General features: G+C 38.5%; 1 protein-coding gene and 1 long non-coding RNA gene across 2 annotated transcripts; one reads left to right on the top strand and one right to left on the bottom strand.

The window, feature by feature from the left end:
* Positions 1-540: 540 nt before the first annotated feature.
* On the bottom strand, positions 541-3,353 carry LOC127652965 (uncharacterized). Its single transcript, XR_007971763.1, has 3 exons — positions 3,005-3,353; positions 2,044-2,270; positions 541-672 (listed from the first exon to the last, which is right to left on the bottom strand). It is a non-coding gene; the product is annotated as an uncharacterized LOC127652965 (long non-coding RNA).
* Positions 3,354-7,625: 4,272 nt separating this feature from the next.
* LOC127652914 (RUS family member 1-like) lies at positions 7,626-14,395 on the top strand. The gene is made up of 15 exons (XM_052139367.1): positions 7,626-7,688; positions 7,897-8,037; positions 8,120-8,197; positions 9,859-9,973; positions 10,067-10,112; positions 10,191-10,223; positions 10,317-10,422; positions 10,573-10,674; positions 10,844-10,914; positions 11,009-11,193; positions 11,303-11,360; positions 11,478-11,542; positions 13,661-13,801; positions 13,915-13,980; positions 14,132-14,395. The coding sequence occupies exons 2-15, from the start codon at positions 7,897-7,899 to the stop codon at positions 14,215-14,217; spliced, it is 1,293 nt and encodes a 430-aa protein (XP_051995327.1). The 5' UTR covers positions 7,626-7,688; the 3' UTR covers positions 14,218-14,395.
* The last annotated feature ends 10,292 nt before the right edge of the window (positions 14,396-24,687 follow it).

Below are 24,687 nucleotides of genomic sequence, written 5' to 3'. Positions count from 1 at the left end.
TTGTCTATGTATTTTCTGGACCGAGATGATGATGATTTTCTGTGTGCATGATTCTACCTGATGCATGTAACAAATTCCAGAAAGCTACTAGCTTTTTTGATCCAGCTGTATTTGCTTTACTAATTGCTGTGGTGTTATCGTGCACTTATCATTATGGTCAATTTAATTACTACCCTATGGCATAGGAAATAGACATTTAAAATGCTTAGTTCTTAGTGCAAGTTAGAGCTGTGAACAGACTGAGCTCTCTAGGTCGCATTTGTTTTTGACTTTCCGAATAAGACTCTACTGCAAGCACCATTTAAAACCCACAGTAAATTTAAATAAACACAAATTGTCCATAAAATCATATCAGGTTAAGTTTGTAGATAGTTTCAGCGCACTGTTTCATGTGAATGATAAGATCCATGGCAGTTTGTCTCTGCTCATTTAAATTGCTTGCACAGCATTTTTAAAGACATCTGGAGTAACAAAATCGCAGTTTTAGTCTATGAAGGTTACAAGATAGGACAGTAATCCCAGCAGCAATGGAAAGATTGCAATTAAACCCACCCAGACTACAATGGACCATATTCCCCATTTCAAAGCTTTTCTTGAGTACTCCTTAACCTTCACATTCTGCTGTGCTCCCAATTGATCTTCATTTTGAAGTGTTTTTCTTGTCTCTCGAGCCTGGAATAAGATGAAAGGAGGCATCAAATTTCCTGGTAATATTATTATTTTCTTAGATGTGTTTGCTGTGCTGGGTAGATTACTTTTATAATCTTGATTGCTTTTGGATTACTTTTGAATGACTTCTGACATAATTCTTGTTTATTTGATATCACGTGCATTTGAGTAAGAAAAGCTTGTACCATTTTTACATAATGTTGCTTAAATGTATTAAAGAAAACTAACTTTTATTTTAGATAAATCTTTCTACCCCATTAACTCTAGGGAGTGCTAGTTTTTGACACAAATATTTTGAGGCCTTATTTTGTTATTTTATGTAGCATAAAATGCAGAAAAGTTATGATTTTAAGCTTTCAAATGATAAGTCATATTCCTGAGTTATGTATGTGGGTGCTTAAATGTTTAAAGCATAAACTTTTTTCATGATATAGAGCCTGCTTTGTTAATGGATCAAAATAAGAGAATCAATATGATTTTTATTGCACGTGTTGTACTGATATATTTTCTGATACTTAATGTTCTTATTCTGGCAATTTTGGCATTACAAATGCCATCCACGTGTGGTAACAAATCAGACCAGTAATATTTATGATAAAAAAAAAAGAAATTCATCACAAAAGCGCATTCATGTACATTTTTTAAACTAAATCTAAGTTTACTGCACTGATGCATTCGGTTTGGAATTAATGTGTGGATTACTGCTCCATCTTCAGTGTAATTTTGGCTGGTCTAGTTTCAGGTCTGTATAGGTACAATTTACTGCCTTTGCCTGATTAATATATAATCATGTAATTCATAAAAAAGTAACTGTAATATTATTCTGAGAATTTTAAAATGTAATTTAATCTAATTACATGTACTAGATATTTGTCATCTGATTACATAATATAGATTACATGTAATCTGTTACTAGCCAGCATTGTGTGTTTGTAAATTATTTCCCCCCATCACTGACTAATGTTATTCAGATTCATTGTTCTCTTGTTGTGTTTTTTCCTTTGCCAACAGTATTGATGGTACTGTAATGCAGTGATTTAAACCTTTTTGACTCCCAGGCCCCCCACTGTCCAAGGCAATGTTCAAGGGCCTCCTCCCCCCAGAAACTAGGAGTTTAAATAGATTAAAATAATTAATCACAATTAATTTCATACCAACATTTCAGGAATAGTCCATTTATTGGTTGTAATCTTAATTCTTAGCTGTTTTTAGCATTTTAATTACGTTTGATTTAAATATAATTATAATTGAATATACATTTTAAGTCATTTCGCACCCTTGTGGGCCCCGGCACCCTCTATATTTAATATTTCTTATTATTATTTTTAATTTAACTAATGTTTTAACAATACTGTAAGAATAATATATAGTTACCTTGACAGAGTAGATAAGAGACATAATGCCAATGCAGGAGAGTCCACATACGATGCTGCATATGGCTAATTTCCGGTGGTCAGTGTCCTTACTGAAGGGGATTTTATGTAGTACAAGACAGCAGGTGACACTGTGCAAGCCAGTTGTCTGAACAGAACGCTCTTCAAGTAAAGCATTTTCAACACTTACTTGTTTTAGTTCACTCTCATTAGCTGGATCACTCATCTCTGTTCAGAGAACAAATAACAAAGTATGAATATTTGGATAAAATCAACATGGAATTAAAGGCACTTTACTCTATTTTTAGATGTTTGTTTAATTTATTTGACAGATCTAAAAATGTTATTCTGTTCGAGTCATGTGTGACACTTCAACAGGTCAATTAATGAATCAAGCAGTGATTTAAAAACATGCTGGACAACAGATTTTTTGTTAATATTAATATGTTAATATGAGGATACATTCTTTAAATAATGGCGTTTTTAACCTGATCTATGACCGATACCCAGAACAAGAGTAAGAATTACAGTATATACACTATATTCTAAAGATTTTCCAAAATCCCCTCACATTTTTAAGGGTGAACTGAGGCTCTGTTATCTGTGTTAGTGCCTGAAAAACAGGTATGGCAACAGAAGAGACATGATTGTCATGGTATGAAAAGAACCAGACATCAATAGGACAAGAGATTTGTTACTAGCTAAGGAATAGGTCGCTGGTCCTATTTCTTTTTGATCTTCAATAAAACTCCAAAATTATGAACTGGGACATTTGGTAAAAAAAAATGAACCTACTCAACTCTAACTGGTTTTATAAATGCTTCACTTAAAGTAAGAAGAATAGCTTTCTCTTTTTCACTCCCAAACATCACAATAAGAAATGTTATGTGATATGGTGAAAACTGCAATTATATTAAAAAGAATCAGCAACATTGTCAGTTGAAAACCAAATCAGTACTTACAGACTCACCCAGGCTTGATCTTTGGGAAGAACGGTTTGATTTCCTCAGGTCGACCAGTGATCCAAATTTACTTGATAACCAAGTTTGGATGTTTTTGCTCAGAAAAAATGTCTGCTGTTGATGCCTTGCTTTTCTGCTTCTTCTTTCAGTTAATGTTGAGCCAGGAGTTGTAGTATCCTGTGATGTCGCAATTGGTTGTCACAACTTCCTATTAAAGCTTCCTCTTATACTCAAATACATTAAACAACATTTTACAAAGCTTTTTTATATCCAGTATAGTTTTTTGAGCAACGTAAAATAAATAAGCATCTGTGTGAATGAGAAATAGGATGAAACTGGCACAACTGAATGATATGGTGAAACTCCACACCGTATTTGTTTTTCTTTACAACAGTCACTCCCTCTCTGTCTTACTCCCACCTCTAATAGATCTCTATATATTCCTCCACTCATTCTTGAGGGCTTACATTTATCAGTCTGTTTACCACACCTTGTTTCCCCTATGAACCATAAAACTGTTATAGAGAAACACTGACATGCTTTCTGCTATGTTACTCACTTTTTCTCACCTTTTCTTTCTCTGACAAGTTGATGTAAAGCTGAGACCCAGGTCTCAGGTGGATAATTCTGTATTTGTAGACAGTGAGTGACTGCATTTAATCTAACTTAAAATGTTTACATAGCAGAAATGCTAAATTTAGGAAAGTTGCATGATTTCCAGCCTGTAATGTTTTATGAACATTCTTTGAGAGATTAAGTTCTGTTTCTGATCTACTTCTGTTGCAAAACAATTCTTGGGCAGGTTGGTTTTTTAAATGAGAAAACATGAGATGGGCCTGAGGGTTAGATGTTATTAAGCCTGCATTCTTTCAGGTTCCATGTTCAAGGCCAAGTGTTCATGCATGCTACTTGATTCATTGACTCATCCCATGTATCCAAATATGGACATATTCACCACACTTGTGTCAGAACCCCTACCATTTTGTCTTTCACTCTTGATTTGGAAAGATTTTTTTACCTGATTGTTTTGTAAATGAAATATTAGTAGAAGTAAAAAATAGTATTGTATATACACACTGGCCTAAATAATTTGTAATTCACTCTCTCCAATCAGACACTAAGACACATAAAACACTAATATTGGACACTTAAATTGAAGTATTGTAAATCGAGAACCATTGTAAACGGTTAAAACTCTATGAATATTTACCTTCAAATGCAAGTCATTTTCAGTATGCATATTCACATTAACAACATGTCTCTACGTGGAAAACTTGAAGAACATAGTCCACATTGATGAGAAAACTAGTTTTGGGGGATTTTCATTGTGACAATCACTATTTGACCATGAAAGGAAACTTTGCTTGTTGTAATTATTGATTTGTCTACCTTCAATTAATGTACTTTGAGACATTCTAGGATGTAAGGTCATGGAGAAAAACAGGCAAACATGCAAGGTGATCAGTGGGGAAAAAGATGTCACATTAAATTTTTTTATTTTTAGCTTTTATTCAGTCAGAAAGCAAAACAAAAGAATGAAGATAGATAGACAGAAAGAAAGAGAGAATTACAGTATGCAGTGTAATGATTTTGTGAAGTAGATTTAGTCCAAAAATGTAAATGGAGCACCAGTGGAGAGAGTCAGCAGCTTCAAGTTCCTTGGTGTCCACAACACTGAGGAACTTACAAGATCCATCCACACGGAGGCCATTGTGAAGAAGGCTCACAGCGCCTCTTCTTCCTGAGAGGGCTGAGTTTGGAATGAACCACCACATTCTCACACGGTTCTACACCAGTACTGTAGAGAACATCCTGACTGGCTGCATCACCACCTGGTACGGCAATAGCACCTCCCTCAAACGCAAAGACCTGCAAAGGGTGGTGCGAACTGCCAGAAACATCATCGGAGGTTAGCTTCCCTCCCTCGAGGACATCTATAAAAGATCGGAGGATCATCAGAGACTCCAGCCACCCGAGCCATGGGCTGCTCTGCCTGCTGCCATCAGGCAGGTGGTATCGCAGCATCAGGAACCGCACCAGCTGACTTCATGACAGCTTCTTCCCCCAAGCATCAGACTTATGAACTCTTGATCGCTCACAATACATAAACAAACAAAAAAAAGTCCTCTCACTTTCAACTTTGCTTTCAACAAACTTAACATGTGTAAATATTTGTATGAACATAAAAAGATTCAACAACTAAGATAAACTGAACAACTTGACAAATAGAAATGGAACAATGTGTGGAGGGCAAAATCAAAAGTAACAGACAGTATCTGGAGTGGCCACCAGCTGCATTAAGTACTGCAGTGCAATTCCTCATCATGGACTGCACCAGATTAGCCAGTTCTTACTGTGAGCCTTCCACCAAGGCACTTGCAAGTTCCAGGACATATATGGGGGGAATGGCCCTGGCCCTCACCTTCCGATCCAACAGGTCCCAGACGTGCTCAATGGGATTGAGATCTGGTCTCTTCGCTGGCCATGGCAGAACACTGATATTCCTGTCTTGCAGGAAATCACACACAGAACGAGCAGTATGGCTGATGGCATTGTCATGCTGGAGGGTTATGTTAGGATGAGCCTGCAGGTAGGATACCACATGAGGGAGGAGGATGCCTTCCCTGTAACGCACAGCGTAGAGATTGTGGTTCATTGAACAAGCATGCAAAACATTGTTTAAACCCTTTACAAAAGGGTCCTGAAAAAGGTGTGTAAACTGTGTTATGTGTAATGTGTATATGCTTGAGTGGCATTAAAGGGATTTGATTTGAAAATATGATTGTAAATTAGTATTTTGTTTGGTTTGCATGCGTGTGCATGTCACATGATGCCTTGTATCAAGGTGAGGAAAACTAAGTATTTCCAGGTGATGTGTTAGAAACTATACGTATGCAAGCATAAATATTTGAAAACAATCACAGAGTATAAAAAGTGTCAGTATATTTATTTTAAGTTAGGCATAATGCCTTATTTAGCACATTACAAATGAGTGTTCCAACTTTCCCTAGGTGGTGTTACAACTATACCTGTGTGGGGAAGGTTGTAACAAAAGTGCTCCTGAAAATAGGAATAATGTATGTCGGTTTTTGGCATTTAGTTTGTTAGTTGACAGATAAAGGAACTTGTGTTTATTCTGCTCTGTTTTTGTGCACAGCAAAAAGTGTTACAACGTACTCTTCTACCCTACTCAACTACAGATGTGTTGGTAGTTATGTGTTTGATATGCTTGTGGAGATCTGTTCTGGTATCAGCTGGCACCAGGGTTGGGGATTATGTAATGTCATGTAATGGGATTATGTATTTCTAATACAAAATATAAGTAACTGCATTCCACTAAAGTTACAATTTAAATAATTTGTAATTAGAATACAGTTACATTCAAAAAGTATTTTGATTACTGAAGAGATAACTTTGCATTTTCTTGTAATTTTTTTCATTTAATATTTAGTCCATTCAGATGGAAAACATTTATACGTATAAATGATGCGATCCAAAGTGCATTCGAACAACGGTGAAATACATTACGCTAAGATAAAATACTATTTCTAGCCATTTTACATGTTACCAGTCACGATCATATTTTTTTTATCAAGAAAATTAATGTTAGATCATAATAAATTTTTTCTAGTAAGACCTTTGATATTAGGGCAAAATCATATTATTGATAATAATGTTAGATATTTAATATTTAGATATTTAATAAGAAGATATTTAGGTTTTTCAGAGAATATATTTTTAACATGTGTATTTTGTCTTAATTTACTGACAGAGTTTTTATAGTCAAAACAAGTGAAAAACTTCTACCAGTGCTGAAGAAGTAATCAAAAGTATTTAGTTTACATTACTGACCTTGAGTAATCTATCAGAATACATTACAAATTACATTTTACAGCATGTAATCTGTAGTGGAATACTACAAAAGTAACCCTCCCAACCATTGGCACATTAATAGTGTCAGACACCAAGGCCAGGAAGGACCTGACAGAAAACAAAAAAATGTATTAACTTTAATGGTAACATTTTACAATAAGGTTCCATTCATTAACTAGTTAATCCAGGTATCATGAAATAACAATGAACAATATATTTTTACAGAATTTTTTCATCTTTGTGAATTTTAGTTAATAAAAATTAATTTGATGATTACATGATTAAAATGTATTTGGCCTACTATATGTTGAAACTAACATGAAGATTAATAAATGCTATAAAATTATTGTTCATTGTTAGTTCATGTTAACTAATGTTAACAAATGGAACCTAATTGTAAAGTGTTAGAATTTTAATATACATTTATTAATTTGAAACCAAATATTAATATTATATTCTATGCATTTCCCTTCTTAGTTGAATGAAAAGAAAAAGTTAAAAAGGATAGAGAGAATAAAAAAAGCATTGAAATGTAGAACTATATGAAAGGATAAAGAACAATAAATAATTCGCCAAAATAAATAAATAAAAGACACCTTTGTCGCTGCACGTCAAAGCAGCACGAAACAACCCAAAAACACACGAAAGTGATAAAAGTACAAAAACCTTACAGACAGTTATTAGAGGAGACTCTCCTGTTCTTTTTGTGCAGATTCCTTACGTCAGATGTCATGAGCCAATCAAAAAACGCGACTCGCTTAAGACGTGGCGATACAAACGAAAACACGGAAGAGTAATACGGATCTATGAGGTGGGAGATCTTGTTGATATATTTCAGCTGATATGCAAGAAATGACTCTTTTACACTATTGCAATTTATCCTTTTGCATATTAAACTTCGTAACGTGACAACGTGCGGTTTGCGAGACTGCAGTTACAATTGAGTGTAAAAATTCAAAGTAAAAGACAGATTATTGCAGTCATTGTTTTCCATTATTGGCTCATGTATTGATCCGCAGATGGAGGACCGTGAAGGGGTGATGGCCACAGAGCGTTACGGCTCTCAAGAGTCATGGAAATACCTGTTGAAGGAGGGGAGGATGAAGAGACAGAAAGATGACTGCAGACCGGCGGGAAATTCAATCTCTGGCGTGTTTAAAGTGCGCGACTCACAGACGTCTTTCATAACCGTCAAAATAAGCCATGTTTGTCATCATTAATTGATCACATTTGTATTTTCAGAGTGTTTTCCTGCCACAGGGATATCCCGAGAGTGTCAGTGAGGATTACCTACAATATCAGTTCTGGGACACTCTGCAGGTAGATTTCCCATAGAAATGACACTGATGGTAGGCTATTGTGGAAGTTGGATATTTTTCTGGCTTTGGGAAAACCTTGCAAACAACTTGCTAAAAATTTTAACACATACATACATTACTGTGCAAAAGTCTTAGGCACATAAGATGTTTCACAAAAACATTTGTCTTAAGATGGTTATTTATATCTTCAGCTTTAGTGTGGCAAAAGGAAATATAAATGTTAGACTCCCAAGCATTTCTTTTGTAAACATAAATTATTAGAATAGAAGAACAGGGAGCCCTGCAACATATGTCATGGCCCTCACAGAGCCCCCACTAAACATCGAGTCAGTCTGAGACATAAAGTTGAGACAGAAGCAATTGCGAATTCTCCAAAAAGCTTGGAACATCCTATCTGCCAACAGCCAAGACAAACTGTGTCCTGGTGTACCTAGGAGCATTGTTGTTGTTTTAAAGACAAAGGTGGTCACACCGAATATTGATTTAGCTTTTATTTTATGTTTACTGGCTTTGTATGACATTAAGTGATAAATGAAAACATTATTTTTGAAGTCATCCTCCTCACTATGCAATATTTTTCACAGATGGCTAAACTTAAAATTTTGCTGAGTATGTGTGTGTGTGTGTATATATATATATATATATATATATATATATATATATATATATATATATATATATATATATAATTTGTATGTATAATGCTGAGATTCCAAACATGGAATTTTTTAATTTTATAGACCTTAATCAGAAGCGCATATTTTATTCATACCTAATTTTGACGAGAATCAATGTGATGCTGTGAGGGATAAATTTACAGCAGGGTTGCCCACTTTGGTTCCCTGGTTGGAGTGAGATTTTGATGACAAGGCCAGGGCCGCGATAATGCAGGGGTTCAATCCCCGGGGCCACCTGGTACCTTAATGCGGCCTTGGACAAATTTGATAGTAGAACTATTTTTAATGTCTAATTACACACAAATACTGATCTTTTTTTTATTTATTTTTCTCACATGCCAATTTAACCAAAATGGCATTCACAATTTCAAAACACCCATACACTATTGCCATAGTCATAACTTCTTCAAGCTGTTCAATGTCGATGATTCTCTGTAAAATTCAATTGTGGGGCATAAGTTTTGTGGTCTCCCCCCTGATATCGAGTGAAAGCTTGTTGAGTTGGGCAGTTGTTCCACTCTGCGTTATCCCAGAGCTCTGGTTATCCTGTCTTTGTAGCACGGTGATATGCATTGTGGTGGCAAATTTGCTTTGATGGCCCTTAATTCAAGTTGTTCATGCTGATGGACAAGTCCTACGAGCAAGATTTGTTGCTGTTTTATTTATTTATTTTACATTGAATTACGTTGCTTTGTTATCTGACGTGAGACAGAGCCTGAAAGCATGCGGCAACCCAGCTTAGTGTGTCTACAATGGGTTGTAATGTTTGATTAAAACATCTTACCAAAACATTTAAATAAAATCTCCAGAAAACACAAGTTTGTGCATTCATTAAAGACTGTAAGTCTATCCATCACAGCCTAATTTCCATTTCTGTCAAATATTAAATATGGCACTACTCTAAATAAAGAGAACACAGATTAAAATATACATTGCACATGCACAGACAAGCAAACATAATAGCAGCGCTGTCTTGTTTTCCAAGGCATTTTCCAGCTCTCTCTCTGGCACACTCGCTACTCAGGCTTCACTGAAGGGTGTTGGGGTTGGAAATCAAGAAGCAACAGTTGCAGCAGCTACAATAACGTGGATAATAAGGGGTATGTGCACTTGATGGCATTTATTTATTGAAAATACACTTTGTAATTTTTACAGTAATATTATATTAATATTTCAACACGCTATTTGTTCAGATGGAACCGGAATGTTGGGAAGAATACTGTTTGCCTGGCTCAAAGGGTAATGTCTATTTCCTCAGGCATTCAGATAATGAACATGTTTTATTTTATAGTAATTCCCTGTGACCCTGTATTTCAGGAGCAAGTTAGATTCTGAAGCCAAAAAGTGGAGGTACATTATGCAGAGGACTTTATATTATACAATAATGTTAATAAATATTCACATTAAGAGTCTTTGTGGTGATCATTGTTGTCTTAATTTCAGGCTGTTTGCTGACGTTCTAAATGACAGTGCTATGTTCATGGAGATTGCAGCCCCCCATTTCCCTCCTTTTTTCATCCTAATCGTCTGCATTGCTGGAATATTTAAAGTAAAATATTTACAGGATCTTCCTAAATTATTAACTACATATAGAGTGGCTAGTTGCTAGATTATTATTATTTTAATTTTATTTTTTACCTAAATCATCAGAGTATAACTTTGAATGTCTAAGCTTATTCCACTTATCCTCTCATTATAGTCCATTGTAGGAGTTGCTGGTGGGGCAACAAGAGCTGCATTAACGGTCCACCAAGCTCGTAGAAACAACATGGCTGATATCTCTGCCAAAGATGGGAGCCAGGTAGGTATAAGTCACCTTCTTCCCATGTTGGTTGCTTAATTTTCCCAGATTTTTCCAACAAAATTCCCCTTAGTGTGGGAAAATCTTGTCAGTGGTCTTTTGTGTGTCAGTGGTGTCATGTTTCCTTTGTTCATTTTTGCCTCTCTCTCTTCCCCCCCCTCCTAAATAGGAAACCCTGGTGAACCTGGCAGGGCTGCTGGTCAGCCTGGTACTCGTCCCATTTGTAACAGATAACCCTTTGTGAGTTTACACCCTGATGTCTAAGTCAAGCTCTGAATTTAGTGTTTTCCAGATACTTTTCTGATTTGTGTATTGGCCTTGCTCTCACCCTCAGGTTGACATTCATCCTATTCTTCCTTTTCACGGTTCTCCACCTGTTTGCCAATTACAAAGCTGTCCGGTCTGTTGTTATGGAAACCCTCAATGAGGCTCGTTTGTCCATTGTCCTCCATCAGTACTTGCTAAATGGACAACTGCTCAGTCCATTGGAGGCAAATAAGAAGGAGCCTGTGTTCTTGTGTATGCCCTTAAAATCTCTTAAAATGCCTTGTCTTGTTAGTTTAAGGATTACCATGATTCGTTTTATACATTCTGCCTCTAATCAACAAAATGTTGTTCCTTTTTGCAGCGTTTCGAAGGACGGTTACCATCAAGTTGGGTGTGAGGCTTGGAGACATTGTTGAAGAGTAAGTTTATCTGTTTTTTAACCCAAATTACATTCACTAAACTAAACAAATTATATTAGCATTATCAACACACCACTCAATGACAATGAAAAAATTATGTTTCTTTATGGATTAAAGGCCAGGAGAACTACAGCTGGCATTGAAGAACAACAGCAAACCATACCTCATTGGAATCAAAAATGGTACGGAAACCTATGTTCAGTGCTGGGTAGTAACAGATTACATGAAATCTGGAGCACACAAACAGACGTATATGTAATTAAAGTCCCCGTGAACCGGAAGTTGCAAACGACTTTTCTCCAGTGTTGTGACGTATTTCCGAGAGAAACGGAATACTAAATGAGGCAAAATAGTGGGCGTGGCTTTTTTTTCCAACTAGCACCTGATTGGATCTAAAAAAGTAGGTGTTTCATTCAGAAATGGAGGCAGATCTTAACGCAAGTTTACAATCGGTTGTTGAGGATTACTCGCCGCCTGAAACACCGCCAGCAGTCCCCTTCCTGCAGCAGGAGGAGGTGGAAGATGAAGAAGAACAGGAACACCACGGAGGATCATTTCAGATCACGGGGAATCAGACCTTACATGTTTGAGCCGTTACATGCGGAGGGTTCGAATGGTAAAAAGTGTTCCGTGAGTGTCACAACCAAAAATGCACCTCCTCGCCATCTCTCCTTTCACACGCTGTCAATGCTCGCAAACACACAGGCAGCCTGTCTACTGTCAGTTGGAGGGGCGTGGTTACGGATATTAAGGAGACACCTAAACCGTCAAACCTACGTCATCAGGCAAGGTCCTCCAATGCAGAGGGGCGGGGAATTTTCAGATTTTGATTAAAGATTACGAAGCCCAAAAAATATTTTGTGTGGATTGACTTGCATGGATGAATTGTTCACCACAAAACGATCAATTTAGGCAAACAAAGTATGGTCAATTTTTAATTCATGGGGACTTTAAATTTAATTACATTTTAAAGTACTCATAATAAGATTAAAGTTACTTTATTATGGATTACATATTAATCAGGCAAAGGCAGTTAATTGTTAATAATATATTGTTTCCTTTCATTTTTCTTCTTTATAAATATTTAAAATGTAAAATTCTAAATCAGCGTTAAATTGATATAGGTTTGGAAAATCTTCTGGATTGTATTGTAATCCACACAAATGCCATTCCGATTGCATTAGTGTGGTAAAGTTAGTTTTATTTTAGCAAATTTCTTTTGTACCTGGCTTCAAAAATGTACATGAATGCTCTTTGCTTTATTTATTTTTTTATTGTGATGTTAATTCACAAATATAACTGGCCTTATCCGTTAACACATAGATGTATTTGTAATGCCAAAATTGCTGGAGAAAGAACAATTTAAGTTTCTTTTCTATTTCACTCAGAAAAAGACACACAGACAAAATATAAATATTCTCATATTTTGATCCATTAAGTAAGCTTTCTATAATTAATATAAGTAACATTGCCGAGAAAAAAAAAGTTTATCCAACTGTAAATGCTTGTGACATTAAATGAACAAGATTTAGGTCAGAAGTAATTCCAAAGCAATTAGATTACCTTAATATGTAATCCAGGGGATTACTTTACTGCTACAAATTTTGTCATGTCATTTGCAATCAGTACAAGATTACAATTCAGAATGAATCTACCCAGCACTGCCTATGTTAGACCCTAGTCAAGTAGAGGTTAGACATGATTACATAAATTATCTGCTGTGATACTCTACTGGGAATTTAAGACGTTTATAGCCAGTACGAATTACTGTAATTACAAGATACATCCCGGAGATTCTACTCTGAGCTGCTCACGTCCTCAGACTCAGAAAATGTTAGTTTCTACGGGAACTAGGTTTGCCAATTTATCACCATGTGAATACGGGACACTTGAATATTTTGCCACAGAGATAATAGGCCAAAATACGTGACGTCCCAGAACAGTTAGCATCCCCCAACTGTCATTTCACCTCTATATGTTCTTACAAAATGTTAAAGAACATTGAAAGCGCCCAAGGTAACAGTATATAATAAAATGGTATATCAAACATAAATATGTGTTGATAACCTTTAACTGTCGATGCTGCTGACATTTTTTACATCATGTCATGACTGTCAAGTTGGAGCTTTATACAAATGCTGAGACGTAAATGCTTGTTGCAATCCAGAATCTTGTAATTATGGTAATACTGACATGATGTGATCCCACCATTACTCTCAGTGCTAGTTACTAAACATTACTGATAACAACATCATGGTGTAAGACACATGATGGATGACGTTTCTTTTTTTTTTTGACAGGTACTGTCTGTGTATGTCTGGGAAGTGACGCATCTGTGCATGATGAAATAATGGCAGCATGTCAGGCCTTGTGCCTCAGTACTGTTCTACACAATGGTATATCTCTGAATGGTGCCCTGAAACAGCTCTCAAACACCAGAGGTGAGCAATTGTTCATTGTAATAAAAAAAAACGTAATTTTCTTTGGAAATTTGCATTTGCTCTTTTCTTCGTCTTAACTTTTCTATAACAATGGTTTTAACAACTTTTTTCAGACCCATGGGAATTAGTATCACAAAGTCATAAGATGATTGATCAACTTTTCCAGACATTCGTTAAAGGTAAGTTTAATGCAATGTTTATTTTATTATAAAAAGGTTGATTGCTTGATGCACATTTAATATGCTGCTATTATCAATCAGCTGTGGCAAAACCTTAGTCATGGGACTGCTTTTGGCATTCATTATCCTCCATTCTGATTCTCTGTGACAGAACTCGAACAAGCTAAGTGGCAAACAGACCGGACACTACTGAACTGGAATGAGTGGCGTGTGGAATGGAGAAAAAAGAGAAGCTGAATCAGGACATTATGAGAAGGAAGGGAAAATAAACTTTTTCTTGATTCCATTGATATTTCATTTTGGCATAACTGTTTTAAATGTCTTAATGACTTAAATAGCTCAACAGTAGAGCTAAAATTTACAGGTTTATGTCAAAGTTTCAAATAAAAACTATCAAGACAACAAGGTTGTGAACCAGCGCGTGTGTTTTTCTTCAAAATCATAAAAATGCTAAGCTCTTATCATACTACATCAAGAACAGATCATGTAGTCTTTAATAATCTTATCCAAATTTGTTTTAAAGCTGCTAGAAAGGCCCACGCAGAATCTATGCAACATTTTGACAAACTTTATCATGTTCTCAGCTACCAATAACAACCAAGTACTCTCAGCTCCAATTACACACATTTTTAAATGTGTTAATAAAAATGTGCAGATTCCGTCTAAGCCTGCTTACACCACTGCTCCTTATGCATTTTCCTTAATGGTGCACTCATTTTGAAACATATGTATAAAAGCATAACCAATCACTTGAGATGAGGAATCTTTTGAGCCACAGCCATCTTGAGGCAATCTCTGCCACTTCGGTGGTACTGCGGATGGCTCTCTTCTTCCTCTCTATGTCAATGCTCAAATTGCTTAAGGGTCTGGCTAACAAAAGGGCTGCGAATTCCCTGCATCCAACCTCCACTGGAAGACACCTCGCTTTGGAGAGCTTCCTTCAAAAGCCTTGTCTAAGCGATCTTCCCATGGGACTGTCAGTTCCAGCAGCACAGCTTGCTTGGTGGACTCGGACACAAGCACAATGTCTGGTCGCAGGGGTAGTGGCTGCAACATGGTTAGGGACTTCAGCTTCTGTTCGAGGTCCACCAGCAGCTGCGAGTCCCTTGCAGAGGTCAGGATGCCTTCAGATGTTCCTTTTTGGGGGTATTGGCTGCTCCCTGGCTCTGACAAAGGCAATGTTCTGCGTGGATGTTCGGGACCGCTTTGCCCACTCAACTCCTGTGCTGATGGCTTCAGCGATGGTCTTTTGGACCTGATCATGTCTCCATTGGTACCGTACTTCTCCAAGTGCCTTTGTGCAGCTGCTGAGGATGTGCTGGTGGTGTAGTGGTCTAAGCACATAACTGGTAATCTGGTAATCAGAAGGATGCTGGTTCGAGCCCCACAGCCACCACCATTGTGTCCTTGTGCAAGGCACTTAACTCCAGGTTGCTCCAGGGGGATTGTCCCTGTAATAAGGGCTCTGTAAGTCGCTTTGGATAAAAGCATCTGCCAAATGCATAAAAGGTAAATGTAAAATGTGCTCCAGAGTTCCTTGCTGGTGACTCTCCTTTGCCCCAAAAGTGTAGATTTAATGGGCTTGGAAGCACATCGTACACTGCCTGGATGAGAAATTGTATGCGTTGTGGCATGGCTTTCCAAAGCTCAGCCCAGGTCACTTTCCTTTCAACCGTATTCTCCTATTAGAATGTTACACCCTCCTGACTCCTGCTCTTTTTCAGTTCTTCTTCAGATGTTGGTCTGTGTCATCCTGTGACAGTTCAGTTTTCCACTGAGCTTCTACCCCAGCAACTCCTTAGTGAACTTGAAGTGTTTGGCCCCATCTGACTTCTGGTTCACCCTCCTGACTCCTGCTCTTTTTCAGGTCTTCTTCAGATGTTGGTCTGTGTCATCCTGCAACAGTTCAGTTTTCCACTGAGCTTCTACCCCAGCAACTCCTTAGTGAACTTGAAGGGATTGGCGATGAATGTAGCATGCTTTTAGTCAATCATAGATGACTGTGAATTGTAAACGTATACAATGGAATTTGTAGCTGAAAACTACAGTGTTTGAATGATGCTGCATCCACTCTGCTAGGTGTCAGTGTAAGTCCAAGACAACTTCCAAAACTTACTGAGTGCACCTTTTAAAAATATGTGATGCTAAAGGCATCACATATTTTATTTGGTTACAATAGGAAAAAGTATCTCCTACTGAAAAATCTATCTATTTGCTTCCCTGACCGTCCAAGAGAATTGGCAATTTCTCTCCAACTCTTCTCTTTCTCCACCCGGCTGTGGTACAGTTCAGAGGACACATCAAATAGGCGCTGGTGCTCCTGCCAATGTTCCACTAAGTTTGCCTCTATTTCTTCGGTCCAATTAGAGTTTCTTGATACCGCAGCCATGCTAGTTGATGTTCTGTTGCAGGTACATCAGGACTCCTTCCACTGAAACTTCCAGTGCCCTGTTTCTTGCTCTCTCATTGGCTGTATGTCAACGCTGCAGTTGTATTCAGTTAAAAAATATTTCACATTGCGCAATTTAGAATCGCCGACTGGTCCAGATATTTAACATTCTAGATATCTCGCTGACATTGGCGACACGTCTCTCAAATCGCATCTTTGAAATCTTTGATACATTGCAATCGTTGCTCACGAGAGTGAGCTCTGATTTGCCTACAATTTCAGGCTTTTGTCGGTGATCTCCACAAAACTGTCGGCGAGCGAAAATCTGGATTAAAATTGTGTAGTGTAAACGGGGAATTCGCCAGGGAAGGGCTGTCGCGAGTAGCACGAGATCCGAGAACCAAGTCCGAGTGGCAAGTACGGGGCTGCCAGAATTACTTGTTCCTCGTCCTCCCTGACCTTGCACAGCACCCGTGCAAGAAGGCTCACTGGGGGAAATGCGTACTTGCGCAGCCAGCTGTGTGCCAGCACGTCTGTCCCTAGGGGAGCCCCCATTTGGGAGTACCAGAGTGGGCAGTGGAAGGTCTCTCGGGAGGCGAACAGGTCTACCTGTGCCTTGTCGAACCGTTCCCAAATCAGCTGGACCGACTGGGGGAGAAGCCTCCACTTGAGTATGCGAATGCCCGCTTCCCTTAGCGGGGCAAGGGCTGCCTCTGCGACCTTCGTAAAGATGCGAGGAGACAGGGACATGCCGAAGGGGAGGACCTTGTACTGATAAGCCTGGCTGTTGAACGCGAACCGTAGAAAGGGTCGATGTCGAGGCAAGATCAGGTCTACCGCTGCGAACCAATCTTGATGCCGGACGCAAGTTAAGATGTGTCTCGTGAGCATTTTGAACGGGAGTTTGTGAAAGGCCAAGATCGGTCGTAAGCCGCCACCTTTCTTGGGTACAATGAAGTAAGGGCTGTAGAAACCCTTCTTCATCTCAGCTGGAGGGACAGGCTCTATCGGCACGCCGGGTGTTGCCGACTTCGCCGTGCACCGCGGTAAAGCGGATGCCTCCGAAAGGGGGCGGGGGCCTGGCAAACTGAATTGCATAACTGAGTCGGATGGCCTTGGCCTGCCAGCGTGACGGGTTGGGAAGTGAAAGCCACGCATCCAAACTCTGAGCTAGGGGCACTAAAGACACGATAATTTTTTACGTACCCGGGGCAAAGCAGGCAATACGGCATCGGGAGGCAAAAGCGCGTCCCGAGACTCTGGTGCTGAGGGAAGACTCGAAGCACTTACCTTGCTCCGCACACCTGGCAGGGGGCGGGTTAGTGACTGAGGAGGAGGTCCCATGAAGGCGTCCTCTGGACTCATCAGAACCGGATGGCCGGGGGGCAGCAGTTGTGGATCCGGAGGCGGGGGGTTCACGTCCGGTGTGCCAGGACTGTTGGGGTGTGGCACCGGGATGCTGTGAGAACGTAGCAAACGTCTCATTCTCTGGGTCGTCCATCTCAGGAATGTTTGGGAGCCTTCCGGGTCCTGGAGGATGTTTGTGAGACGGGGGGGGTGTGTGCTTCTTGTGGGGCACTCAACACTGGGGCTGAGAGCTTGGCCCAGTTTGAGGCGGAGCTGCACGTTTTCTGGAAGTTGCAGAAGGACGCCCTCGGTGGGCAGACGGAGCACGGCTCTTGCTGGTGGCGCGACAGGCACGATGTGAGAAATGGCCACCGCCTGCTTATTCACTGCTGAGAACTGCTGGGCGAAGTCCTCGATGGTATTGCCGAAGAAACCAAACTGGGAGACGGGGGCGTTGAAGAAGCGTGCTTTGTCCACGTCCCGCATTTTGGCCAGGTTCAGCCACAGATGTCGTTTCTGATACGAGGGTGGCCATCGCCTGCCCGAGTTTTACAGAAGATCAGGCATTAACAGAAGATAAAACCATAATATCTATAATGTCTAAAATCATAATTGTGTAGTATGATCAAATACGATTGTGAATTGTGTTTAAAAATAAATAATAATTGTATTTATAACCCCAATGAGCAAGCCGAAGGCGACTGTGGCAAGGAACACAAAACTCCATAAAATGATGGTTAATAGAGAAAAATAACATTGGGAGAAACCAGACTCACTGTGCAGGCCAGTTTCCCTCTGGCTAACATCATGAATATAATGCCAATATTACTTTTGTATAATGCAAGTCACAGTTTAAAATGATTAAATTAAGTAAGTGTTAAGGGTCAAGATTTAAACAAAGATTTTGTATGTTTGTATGCATGTTTTTTGTAAGTCCATCCTGGATTAATTGCAGAAGTTCACATAGATGTAATTGTCCTTGTTAGTTGGTTGATGAAGTGTTTTGTTGGCAATTAATTGATAGTCTATATATTCCATTTCAAGAGTGTAGTCCATCATTAGACCGAGGTAATGCAGGCAGAGATCAGTGAGGTGCATTGCAATTCAACCTGGCCGGTAATTTTGTTGAGGTCTATCCAAATCCAAGATTCAGGCAATGGCATATGAAGTATCCCATGTCTTATGTTTGGAGTTGGCATCAGTTCATCCTCGGAAGTCCATCGTAAAGACTGAAGTGATGTTTGGCTGGCACCAGCTGCTATTAATCATCATCATAAAGTGACACATAGCAGTGGAGTCCAACACGAAGCAGGAATGGAGCTGGATCCAGCCAGTTCTGGTGACCTCAGCATAGAAGTCCTGAGGTTGAGACAGGAAACAAATAATGCAATATTAGCAGATGCCATTCAATTTATTGCAGAGTTATAGATCACGATCACTGGCATTAACTATTTGGGCATTTTATTCCCAGCAAATTTGCCTGATTTAGTTGGTTAAATTTGACCCCTTAATAAAAAGGTTTTCAAGTGATGTGGGCAGGTGGGCTACATTATATTTATCAATGATTGGGAAGGTTAATGTATTCCGTATTCCGTAATTTAATCTCTCCCTGTAGATGTCCCCTCTCTTATTTCAAGCAATTTGATAGCATAGTGAAGTCCTTCATTTGGAATGGTAAATGTCCCAGATTACATTTCAGTAAACTGCATAAGCCGATTGACAAAGGTGGACTAGGCCTATCCAAGATTTTGTTTTATTATTATGTGTTCAGTCTCAGACATTTGGCTCACTGGTCGCTTACACCTGACAGAGCCCCTCCCTGGTTTTGTATTGAACAGGAGGTTCTTGCCCCAATTTCGCCATTGCAAAATTTTTCTATCAAACTAATCAGAGAAGTTCAGTTATACCCTGTGAGTGAGTGAAAGATATAGTGAGTGAGTGAAAGAGATATTGATTGAGTGAAAATGATATTGAGAGAGTGAGTGAGTGAAAAAGATATTGAGAGAGTGAGTGACTGAAAGAGATATTGAGAGAGTGAGTGACTGAAAGAGATATTGAGAGAGTGAGTGAAAGAGATATTGAGTGAGTGAGTGCATGAGTGAGTGAAAGATATAGTGAGTGAGTGAAAGAGATATTGAGAGAGTGAGTGAGTGAAAGATATAGTGAGTGAGTGAAAGAGATATTGAGAGAGTGAGTGAGTGAAAGATATAGTGATGATGAGTGAAAGATATAGTGAGTGAGTGAAAGATATAGTGAGTGAGTGAAAGAGATATTGAGAGAGTGAGTGAGTGAAAGATATAGTGAGTGAGTGAAAGAGATATTGAGAGAGTGAGTGAGTGAAAGATATAGTGAGTGCATGAGTGAGTGAAAGATATAGTGAGTGAGTGAAAGATATAGTGAGTGAGTGAAAGAGATATTGAGAGAGTGAGTGAGTGAAAGATATAGTGAGTGCATGAGTGAGTGAAAGATATAGTGAGTGAGTGAAAGATATAGTGAGTGAGTGAAAGAGATATTGAGAAAGTGAGTGAGTGAAAGATATAGTGAGTGCATGAGTGAGTGAAAGATATAGTGAGTGAGTGAGTGAGTGAAAGAGATATTGAGTGAGTGAGTGCATGAGTGAGTGAAAGATATAGTGAGTGAGTGAGTGAGTGAGAGATATTGAGAGAGTGAGTGAAAGATATAGTGAGTGAGTGAGTGAAATTGAGATGATTGAAGAGATGTGAGTGAGTGAATAGAGATATTGAGAGAGTGAATGAGTGAAAGTAGATACTGAGAGAGTGAGTGAGTGAAAGAGATATTGAGAGAGTGAGTTGAGTGAGTGAAAGAGATATTGAGAGAGTGAGTGAGTGAAAGATATAGTGAGTGCATGAGTGAGTGAAAGATATAGTGAGTGAGTGAGTGAAAGAGATATTGAGAGAGTGAGTGAGTGAAAGATATAGTGAGTGCATGAGTGAGTGAAAGATATAGTGAGTGAGTGAGTGCATGAGTGAGTGAAAGATATAGTGAGTGAGTGAGTGAGTGAGAGATATTGAGAGAGTGAGTGAAAGATATAGTGAGTGAGTGAAAGAGATATTGAGAGAGTGAATGAGTGAAAGAGATATTGAGAGAGTGAGTGAGTGAAAGAGATATTGAGAGAGTGAGTGAGTGAGTGAAAGAGATATTGAGAGAGTGAGTGAGTGCATGAGTGAGTGAAAGATATAGTGAGTGAGTGAGTGAGTGAGAGATATTGAGAGAGTGAGTGAAAGATATAGTGAGTGAGTGAAAGAGATATTGAGAGAGTGAATGAGTGAAAGAGATATTGAGAGAGTGAATGAGTGAAAGAGATATTGAGAGAGTGAGTGAGTGAGTGAAAGACATAGTGAGTGAGTGAAAGAGATATTGAGTGAGTGAGTGAGTGAGTGAAAGATATAGTGAGTGAAAGATATAGTGAGTGAGTGAAAGAGATATTGAGTGAGTGAGTGAAAGAGATATATTGAGAGAGTGAGTGAGTGAGTAAAAGATATAGTGAGTGATGAGTAAGTGAAAGAGATAGTGAGTGATGAGTGACTGAAAGAGATAGTGAGTGAGTGAGTGACTGAAAGATATAGTGAGTGATGATTGTGTGAGTGAGTGAACCAAACAGGGTTAAGTTAACAGAAAATAAATGTATTAGCCTATACTAGAATCCTTGATTTCACACATACTCCCATTAAAACGGGAAGCAGAACCACCACATCACAATAAAACATGTGACAGGGTGGTAAATTTCATCCCAAAATGGATGCAGATCTCACATGTGGTCAAGTTCCTCACATAGCATAAATGCATTCAATCTGAAATATTATTTTCTTTGCATTAATAATGTAAAAAATTTAATAAAAACAGTTTTCCCTATCTATTTTGCATGACGGTTTAGTTGGTTTGAGCTTGACGGACCCTGCCTAACATGAAAAAGCAACAAGTAAACAAAGTAAAAGAATGTCAGTACGTGCCTGCTTTTGTTCATGGTGGCTACAAGGCTCAAATTATGTCATTTCCACTTTGTGATGTCATTTAAAGCAACAGTATATTATTTATAGATAAAACAAGTTAGTGTGACGGGGTGGTAAGTAAAATTGAGGGACGCACACAAATCATAAAATATTTACAAAAAAAATAAGATATATTTGTAATAAATATATCTTATATAAACAGGGACACACATAAAATCCTGAAAATAATAAATGTTTGAAAAAAAGATATAACTTATTTGGTGATATTTTAGATGCAAATGTCATGTTGGTCAACACGGACATGTTGAAATAGTATATTACTCTTTAAGAATAGTATTTTTATCATATATCATGTTAACAAGAACACTTGATTGAATAACTTTAAGCTTTGGAAACACACTTTGGGACATTTTTGGTGCCTTATGCATCTCATCAAACGTTGCGTACCCAAATGGCACCCGTTTCATAGAATGACTCAGCTAACGTTAGTGCGCAACATAGTCTAGCTACTTCACATACCTTTATCTTGCTGTTTTTTCTCTTCCTCGGTTTTCTTCTCTCTACACTTGAGGGATATGTCCTTTTTTTGTGGCATTGCAGTTTTGCTGCAATATGCTGCTGCATCGTCAATCAACTAATTGACTTTGCTTGCATCCTGCACTCCGTTAACATAATATTGTGTTTTTGTATAATTACTATTGTCCACTGACATAATATATCACAAAAAAATAAAGCTGTCATTTCATGTGCTCTTGGGGACTCCCTGGTGGCCACGAGGTTCATAGTTCGGCGAATAGGGTGAATAGGTTGCTTATGTCTTGGGCCGGCTGTGATTCAGATACAGCCTCACCCATGAGGTGCAAAACTTCCTGTAGAGCAGCAGTGAGGAGCTCGGCTAAATTTGTACCAAGGAGATCCACTTGTGACATTTTGGGTTTGTTTTTAAAGGACAGGGCCTGCACAAAGAGATAATGTTTCTTAATGAGATGTTAGTTTGCACTCATGGCTGCCTCGGAACTAGTAGATATAAATATTACTTAATATAGTTTATTTCTGAGAACCCCGTTAAAACCTTTCAGCAGGGAACCTACATAAAGTAGTAATAGTAATAGTAATAATCAAAATGATCCAATAACACTGACCTCTCTGTTCTCATAAGCAATATCGAAATATAATCGAGCCTTCAGACTGTCAGTAAAAGCAAGTATTTTCCAAAACGAGATCTACTTTGTCCCGCGTGCATCATAATGTTGAGAATGTGATTGTTTTTGTTCAAATAAATGTTACAACCGAATAACGATTACAGTAGCAACTGAATTTGATTACAGTAGCGACATCTCGAGTACCCATGTTTCACCCAAAAATGAAAATTCTCGCATAATGTTCTCACCTTCATGCCATCCCAGATGTGTGACTTACTTTCTACTACTGAACACAAACGAAGATTTTTAGAAGAATATTTCATCTCTGTAGGTCCTTTCAATGCAAGAGAATGCTGACCAGACCAGGGGTGCCACCAGGAATTTTGGGCCCCATGACAAAAAATTCTAATTGGGCCCCTTCTGACATTGACCCAAATTACCTATAGTTCTGTATTACCACCACTTGATTACATACATTAGATATGATAGATTTTTGTGCGCGTGTGTGTGTGCGTGCAAGCTTCTCAAATAAACTGCCCTTCATGATGGGAATAATAAAGTCTGTATCTATAGATGTCATTTAACGGCCAAAATTCAGTCTAAATTTACACATCAAACTGGATTATTTTAATATTGTCTGTAACTTACATGCAGCTTGAGGTAAGCTACTCATTGTTTTTAACTGCATCCAGTACAGACAGGAGGTTAGTTTTTTATTTATGCCATAATGGTCATTATGTGAGAAAATAATTTGTGTTTGATTTCTGTCATTAATAAATATTTCATTTTCTTTTTTGTTATGGTAAAAAGAGCAAGAGAGACAGAGAACCCCACACAGACTCCCTGGAATGATGCTAAGTCATTTACACGATGTTGCTCACCTTCTTCACAGGGACAGGGAGGGGTGCTGTTATGTGGAGACTGGGGTGCTGCTGACTCATCTGTTGTTAAGTCTGCTAAAAGGGGCATGGACAATGATTTAATATGAATATCTTGCTAAAAGTTTCCCTGCACTGATTAAATGTTGATGAAATGTAGGCTAACACCTGCAGCTAGCTAACTTTTTTTTTTTTTTAGCTAGCTACCTTATTTCACTACAGAGACTGAGCGCAACCCGTCATAATCTGAAGACCACGCCCACCGGGAGAGAAGACAATCCAACCGTCTCCGTTGACTTTGCATTGCGAGAGGCTGCCTCCTTGTCATTTATGACATATAACAAAAGACAGAAAATGCCTAACTAAACCCAGAAATACATTTTTATAAGCTTCAGAACCATAAAAGCCAGCCTTTAAGTAGACAAAAGTAGATACAGGCAATAAGACGTGAAGCATCAGAAGGAAGAATGGGTAAATTGAATATATCTCCTCCTCTCAGGTTCACATAGGGTGGTGAAATAAGCAAACGACATGGTTAAAATTATTAATGTTTTTTTTCTTTTTACAATATGTCGCGTTCCAGTGGGCGTAGTTCTCAGAGTAGTTCGGGTAGTAGTCTCCTTTTATGTCCTGAAACAAACCGTTTTTTGGGGTCGACAGCTTATAAAAAATAATTTCTGGGTTATTTAGCTTGTTTGCTGTACACCTTGTCACACAGCAGCTTTTAGACATTGTTTTGTTTTTTTGTTATAAGTCATAAATGACAAGGAGGCAGTCTCTCGCAATGCAAAGTCAATGGAGACGGTTGGATTGTTCTGTGGCATAAATACGCTCTGTCTCTATGGACAACAGGTTAATACCACTCACAGACTAAAGGCTACCAACCTTTCTTGGTGAAAAACTGGGTTACTGATTGCCAACCTTTCCTTTGTCTTTCCTCTCTTTCCTTTTTTGAAAACCAGATTTTCTTATACTACTCC

The sequence above is a fragment of the Xyrauchen texanus genome, chromosome 12, assembly GCF_025860055.1.
Source record: "Xyrauchen texanus isolate HMW12.3.18 chromosome 12, RBS_HiC_50CHRs, whole genome shotgun sequence".
Lineage (NCBI taxonomy): Eukaryota > Metazoa > Chordata > Actinopteri > Cypriniformes > Catostomidae > Xyrauchen > Xyrauchen texanus.
This window is presented reverse-complemented; position numbering and strand designations above follow the sequence as displayed.